Raw genomic sequence first — 7,334 nt, 5'->3', positions numbered from 1 at the left:
GGGTTATCGTACAGACCTAGTGTTGCCATGTGTTTGAAATAACTATTAAAATACACCACGCTTTCCTTTATGTTATCGATAAAAATGAAATAGATTCTTGCAGTTCTGGAACTGACCAAATAATTGAAATGTGTTGAAAACAAAAGAACATGAACAAAAACCAAATATGTGAACGGAAAACAAAATGAAATGAATTATTCATAATTTTACAACTGTTTTTTGCAGTTATCGGGAAGACTACGTCACACAGGCAAGTTTGGGATTTTGAAAATCAATACATGAAGTCAACTGTCTTTACGTGGTTCCAGAACTAGCTGATACGTTGATTTTGACATTTTTGCTGGAGTTTTTGCAATTTCCGTCATTTTTCCGTTCACGTATTTTTTACGAAATTTGTATCATCATAAATTGCTTATGACAATTCGGTCTATTTTCTAACATTACCATTAAAAAAGTACGGGAACACATTGAAAAATAGCATTGTAACAATGTAATTTAATATTTTTTCACATTGTTTACAAATTTTGATATTATCATTTTTTGTTCCAGCAATTCGCACATCTACCTTGTTTATTGTGATACGTGAAAAGTGTTGCAAATTTTTGTACTTTTTTAGGCAAAAGCAAGGTTGTATATCATGTGTACTGTGATTTCGATGTTGATTTCGCTGAAATCACGAAATGAGATGATTTCATTTTCGTATGCGAAATCATGATAAATTTTGCTTGATTCCGCGCGAAATCACGAAACATACGCATGAAATACAGGTAATGTAATGTAGCTATAACCAAATGTTTATGTTTTGGCTTAAGATGAGTTTAAGCATTAAGCTCGGATCGATACCAAATTTTTTCCACATGTAGGTCTCGTTATCCTGATCAAATATATATAACATTTTTTGCGGAAGTCCATACTTCTCGAGATATGGGCCTCCGAAGTTCCGAAAATTCCCTTGTTAAATGTCGGTTACTTAGAGAAAATTTTTAATTTAAAAGAAAATATTCCTCCCGTTCCCTTGATTGGCTCCTGTCCATAGCAGAAAGTCTTAAATCCCCGGCCAAAGGCCGGCTATATAAAAAAATTATAATTTTTTCCGAGCTTAATGCTTAAACTCAACTTGCTCCTATGTTTTTGCCAAGAATTGCAAAGTCCGCCACGAAACATTCGAATTTAAATCAGCTGATCAAACTTGCAAATTCTTACAAGGAAAATTTTGCTTGCAAAAACTTGTATGTTCTCAGTAAAAAAAGTCTCCAAAACTCTCCAAAATTCTGTTGTTATCGAACAGCATATTGTAAAAGTTTTTACAAATCTGTACAAACTTTTGGGTTATCGTACAGACCTAGTGTTGCCATGTGTTTGAAATAACTATTAAAATACACCACGCTTTCCTTTATGTTATCGATAAAAATGAAATAGATTCTTGCAGTTCTGGAACTGACCAAATAATTGAAATGTGTTGAAAACAAAAGAACATGAACAAAAACCAAATATGTGAACGGAAAACAAAATGAAATGAATTATTCATAATTTTACAACTGTTTTTTGCAGTTATCGGGAAGACTACGTGACACAGGCAAGTTTGGGATTTTGAAAATCAATACATGAAGTCAACTGTCTTGTCATGTGTATAAGCAGGGAATACCAAGCACATTGAGTAGGTAATAGTACGGTTACACTAGAGTTTTTTGCCGGGTTAACTTACTTCGAGAGGATTTATTTGACGTTTGCGCTATGGAATTGACATTTGAAATCCAAATCCACTGGGTTAATCCGGTTAAGTGTAACTGGGGTATAATACTACAGTTTTGGGTTTTGCCCTGTCATGTGTTAACACATGGTAATCCGCAATAATCGAATAACAAATGCCTAGTAACCAAAATATTCGAATTATTCAATTTCTAGAAACCTTACTTCTTTTGTTTTAGGAAAAAAGCAATTTTTATTTTGCCTGTAATCAAAGTCGTTGTTTTCTACAAAAATTCTTGTTAATTGTTAAGGCGATAGATCGATATTTGTTTCTTTTCATTTATTTAAAAACGGCTTCAAAATTGGCAAAATAAGGAAAAATAAGAAAATGAGCTATAACGACAAGAACGATGGGGGGATTACTAAAGAGGAATGGACGATGCGTCTTGAACAGTTTCCATTTAAGCAAGCAGACATGAATCGCCTGATCATGAATTATTTAGTCACTGGTTAGTTGGTATGAAATACATTTACTTATTGTTATTATCAAATCCGTTGTGTTTTTAAGAGGGGTTCAAAGAGGCGGCAGAAAAATTTCAAATTGAAGCCGGTCTATTGGAGCCTTCAGTGGAACTGAATTCGTTAGATGACCGTATTCTGATACGTGAAGCTATACAAAATGGACGCATACAGGAAGCAACGCAATTGGTAAACCAATTGCATCCTGAGCTACTGGACAGCGATCGTTATCTGTATTTCCACTTGCAACAGTTGCAATTAATTGAACTTATAAGGTAACTACGTGTTGTTTGATATAGGCTGACTTTCGTATCGTCAGATGCTTTGCAAATGTGTGTAATAGTTAACAAATGAGTAGCTGTGTACTGAAGTAAACGTCACAATTGCGCATTTTCAATGCAGGCAAAAAGTGAACATGTATCGCTTTTATTTCTGATGCATTTTCGAGGAACAAAATATAAGTGCAACTACAAAGCATCTCACGATACGGAAGTAAGCCATTGAGTGGGCTAGCTCACAGTCTTGTGTCTCTTTACTTTAGGGCTGGGAAAATTGAAGAAGCTTTATCGTTTGCTCAAACTCGTCTTTCGGAAGCAGGGGAAGATATACCCGAGGTTTTGTGCGAACTTGAACGTACCTTGGCCTTATTGGCATTTGAAAAACCCCAAGAAAGTCCATTTTCATATCTTCTGGAACAGTCACATAGACAAAAGGTGAGTAACAAAATGTGATGGTATGATAATATGATGTAAAAATATTTTTGTTTGTCTCAGATTGCCAGTGAACTTAATGCTGCTATTTTGAAGAGTGAACATAGTGCTGATTCTACACCAAAAATAATGTTTCTGTTAAAGTTGATTATGTGGGCCCAGTCAAAGTTGGATGCCCGTGAGGTCAATTATCCAAAGATGAAAGATCTCGAAAATGCAATAATTGAGCCTAAGTAAATTCTTAGTTTTTCATAAGACATAAAAAAACAAATAGATTATTCGCACTACAATATGGTTTAAGTGCGAGGTATCAACAGAGAAATAAATCATTAGGAAATCACATAATAATTTTAATGTACCTATTATAATTTTAAATCATTTGTTTACATAACATATTTCAACCTGTAGATTTTAAACTAAATATAAAATAAAAACTAACAATATAATCTAGTTATTTGAGAGAAATTGTTGTATATCCTTTTGGTCCACACCTTTTTTGCATGCAACCAAATGCATCTTTCCAAACAGAATTTACTTACAAATTGTTGGCAGACGGTATATAATTTGGGATTTCATACCAAACATAATAGAAAACTAATAACGCCTGTTCTAGCATCCGAATCCTTCTCAAATTCCCTTTTCGATGGGCTTATGTAAAAACGACAAAAATATACTTATTAATTTTGACATTGCATCGTCCAGGGCGATACCGCCCTCTGTTCAACATGAACTTGTTTATGATACGTTCATATTATTTTGTATTACATTTCTTTAACAAATAAAAAAGGACATACGTATCGCACCTTTTCAACAAAGGGGTTGTAACTCAAAATTTCTTATTTTTCAGTAGAGACAAACAACTGTTGATACATTACTAGTAACGCTAAAGACATAAAGAGTGGCAAATCGGTATTTTTAATGAAAGAGTAGACAAAATTATGGGAGAGTTGATCAATATGTATCGTTTTTTTAATAAGTGGAAATGTTCAAAATTTTGAGTTACTACCCTTTTGTTGAACAGGTGCGATATATATCTTCCAGAATTGATCAGCCCAATCATGAATATGAACTCCCCGTGAGTTGTTTCACTTTCTCCTTTAAGTTGCAACGGCAGAAAGACAAAACTCACGGGGAGTTTACATACATGATCGGGCTGGATATTTCGTACTTGGCAAAAAGAACGGCGGTCAATTCTCTATGTCGTCTAACTACTGGTATGGTACTACTTCGTACAATTCTTCTTATATTGTGTTCTAAATAGCTGTCTATGGTAAAAACGAATGAGAGCCACGTTATACACGACATAATAAAAATCTATATTTGTTACAAAACAATTTAAAAAAGATGCATAATTTTTTTCTAAATAAACAATTAAATTTGACCAAATGATATGAATTTTCATTCGCTATTATGGTTACTACCACCCAAAGAATAGATCCATTGCTTTATTCATTATTCCCGAACTTTTTTGGGGTGCGTTGGAATTTGCCACAACTGATGTATCATTTTGGACACTCTTATATGCTGTTTGGGCCAATGGGCGGACTTTTTGCACTGTAGGCCTACAAGAGATTTAAAAAAATCAAACTTAATATAGTTTCTAATTGCAAATGCAGAAAATGTTACTTACTGCGTATTTGTTTCACAAAGATTCTCCTTATCAATTATAGTTTTATCTTTACACTGGGTTACACCTATCATTATATTATTGGCTAAAATTTTCTCATTGTAATTAAGTGCCTTATCACACTCAAGCCTTGATGAATATTTCAAATGCACCCAATTACCATTCTGAGAGGGAAAGACTTTGTCCACAATAGTACCACATTGGGCAAAATGTTGCAAAATAACTGCAGTTGCACTCGACGGAAAACCAAACACTGTTATCCAAAATTCCGTATATCTTGGTGGCTGTGGACATGCCATTTGAGAGGCATTTATACCAGTTAGGTTGCCTGGCGTTCCAGGAAGTAAAGGCGACATTACACCGGCACGCGATAAATTAAATGAATTATTGTTGTAGGAATCATTGTATTGGGACTGTATGCTTTGATTTAAACCATATGCTGAAGCTGCTGTACTAGCATTTAGATGTCCCATAGCAGGAGTTCCAAGTTGAGATTGAGTCTGCAAAGTTCTTGTTGGTGTTTGTATTTGATTACGTTCATTTCGCAAGGAGTCAAATAAGCCCTGTGTTGGTGGACCTGATATGCTGGAGTTGTGGTTTTGTATTGGAGTACCAGGAAAATTTGTGTTTTGGCCAACTGAAGGTGTTTGGTAACCACCAAATAGTGTCTTTTGACCCAGCGTTGATCGGTTATAATCCTGTTGTGGCGAATTTGGACCGGGTGAAGTCGCGAATCCAAACGAAAGATTTCTTGCACCGGCTTTGTTCGGAGAAAGCGTATTGTTTCTGGGAGTCGTTGGTGTCTGTTGTTCGCCCAATAGGAATGATGGCAAATATGGATTAGTTGCAGGGCTGCCGCTTGGACTTCCTAAGGCCATTGGTTCCATTTTAAACAAAGAACTTTACAAAAATGAACGATTTCCTATAGCTTGGTGAGGTATGAAAGGAATCCCAAACTCAACAGTCAACGCTTTAAATGTTTGCAGTAGGGACATATAGGTCGGTTTTCAATGAATCGACTTTTTAGTTTGAAATGTCAAAAATCGAAGTCGACTTTTGGTTATAGAGAAAATTGAAATGTTGACATTCGATTAGAGTTGTATAGTTCATGAACTAACTAGTTCAATTGAACGATTCATTAGGTGTGTTCGTTTACTCAACAATATGTACAAGATTAGTAACTTCTTGTAATCGACTAAGGTCTTTTGCATTGTACTGTAGAGTAAACGAACAACATCCAGTAACAATTCGTACAAATTTTGAGTAAACGAACACACATATTGAAAAGAGCGTATGAACTAGATCAGTCTATATAGTTCATTATAGTTCAACAGTTTACTGAATTAGAATCATGCTTGGTTTACATTTACGAAATCCACTCGATTTCAGCTGTCAAATCCATAGGTTAAACGTCAAATGAAATCCAGATGAGATTTCATTTGACGTTTGAGCTATGGAATTGACAGTTGAAATCGAGTGGATTTCGTAAATGTAAACTTATGCCAAGTTTACACTAGCGCTCCAAAATCCACTGGATTTCACGAAATCCTGAAATACACCCCGGAGTACACACTTATTTTTTGTTGATTTCAAACATATCACAATGATCAAGGTAGATGCATATGCGCCGCTGATCGAACATAGATATTCAAAACAAGTGGAAAAAGCGTTAAGTTCGGTCGGGCCGAACTTTTTATACCCTCCACCACAAATTTCAGCCATTTCGGTGGATTAATGTGCCCACAACCTTCAAAATACCGAAAATCGGAAGTTACCGTTCTATGGGGGCTATATGATGGCGCGGACCTATACCTACAAATTTTTTTTTGGGGGGGGGGGGGAGTTTTATGTTAGGAGTGTTTTTTGGCCTCTGGATACACAAAATACCAAATTACAACCAATTCGGTGGTAAAATGGGACAAATATCTTAAAAATTCCTTGATACGGGCTATACGAAAGCGTGGACCTACATAGCCCACTTTCAATACCAAAAGTCCTACGTACAAATAATCGATTTTCCCAAAATTTCATCGACCTACGTCAATGCGTTCGGACGCTAGAGTGATTTCCACAGACGGACAGACGGACGGACATGGCTATATCGATGTAGAATTGCACGCTGATCAAGAATATATATAGTTTGTGGGGTCTACAATTATTATTTCGAGTAGTTACAAACGTAGTGACAAACTTAATATACCCCCATCCTATGGTGGAGGGTATAACAAGTTGTTGTAAATTGAATTAATCATCAAAAATATACAACAATATAGAAATTTACAACTTTATTTGGAAAATTATCGTAAAATTATCTATATATAGTATTAATTGTGTATAGTACTAGCAAATGAAAACATAAAAAAAATGATTTTATCGTTAAGATATCATGGTAGAATAATAAAGGTAATTTCATGCTAACAGCTGATTAAAATTTTTTTCAAAATTCGAATTTGAAGTACCATGGTATAAGTAAAGAGGTAGATTTAAATGGAAACAATCTATAGAACCCTTGTTTTTCCCGAATTCCTAAAACTTCAAAATTAGTAAACACAAAAGCAACAGGTGGGTTTGTTTACAATACCTTTTTTGAACATTTTATAAAAAACGCGAAAAATGAATGAAGTATCAAGGTTTCTCCACATAATCGAGTTGTGGATATGATTAAATGTTTGTTCCAATGCAAAACGGAAGAATTTGTTCCATACTAATGCTCTAAAAACAATTTTAAAAATCATCAAATTTGATTGTTTTTAAAATTGTTTGGCATATTATTCAGACAACACACACAC

At 34.7% G+C, this 7,334-nt stretch overlaps 2 protein-coding genes across 2 annotated transcripts; one reads left to right on the top strand and one right to left on the bottom strand.

Moving 5' to 3' along the window:
* Positions 1 to 1,887: 1,887 nt before the first annotated feature.
* Positions 1,888 to 3,383, top strand: Hou (GID complex subunit 8 homolog protein Houki). The gene is made up of 4 exons (XM_073976439.1): positions 1,888 to 2,198; positions 2,258 to 2,483; positions 2,750 to 2,921; positions 2,982 to 3,383. The coding sequence occupies exons 1-4, from the start codon at positions 2,078 to 2,080 to the stop codon at positions 3,153 to 3,155; spliced, it is 693 nt and encodes a 230-aa protein (XP_073832540.1). The 5' UTR covers positions 1,888 to 2,077; the 3' UTR covers positions 3,156 to 3,383.
* An 830-nt stretch (positions 3,384 to 4,213) lies between these two features.
* On the bottom strand, positions 4,214 to 5,555 carry Nup35 (nucleoporin 35). The gene is made up of 2 exons (XM_073976438.1): positions 4,549 to 5,555; positions 4,214 to 4,480 (listed from the first exon to the last, which is right to left on the bottom strand). The coding sequence occupies exons 1-2, from the start codon at positions 5,430 to 5,432 to the stop codon at positions 4,336 to 4,338; spliced, it is 1,029 nt and encodes a 342-aa protein (XP_073832539.1). The 5' UTR covers positions 5,433 to 5,555; the 3' UTR covers positions 4,214 to 4,335.
* Between the last annotated feature and the right edge of the window lie 1,779 nt (positions 5,556 to 7,334).

Source organism: Musca autumnalis, unplaced genomic scaffold (genome assembly GCF_047663935.1).
Source record: "Musca autumnalis isolate F117 unplaced genomic scaffold, ASM4766393v1 scaffold_3, whole genome shotgun sequence".
In the NCBI taxonomy this organism is placed as follows: domain Eukaryota; kingdom Metazoa; phylum Arthropoda; class Insecta; order Diptera; family Muscidae; genus Musca; species Musca autumnalis.
This window is presented reverse-complemented; position numbering and strand designations above follow the sequence as displayed.

Coding starts and splice junctions, on each gene's coding strand:
- Hou (XM_073976439.1), top strand. CDS start 2,078: ATGAGCTATAACGACAAGAACGATGGGGGGATTACTAAAGAGGAATGG. Junction 2,199..2,257: donor CATGAATTATTTAGTCACTG/GTTAGTTGGTAT, acceptor TGTGTTTTTAAG/AGGGGTTCAAAGAGGCGGCA. Junction 2,484..2,749: donor CAATTAATTGAACTTATAAG/GTAACTACGTGT, acceptor TCTTTACTTTAG/GGCTGGGAAAATTGAAGAAG.
- Nup35 (XM_073976438.1), bottom strand. CDS start 5,432: ATGGAACCAATGGCCTTAGGAAGTCCAAGCGGCAGCCCTGCAACTAAT. Junction 4,481..4,548: donor CTTTGTGAAACAAATACGCA/GTAAGTAACATT, acceptor AATCTCTTGTAG/GCCTACAGTGCAAAAAGTCC.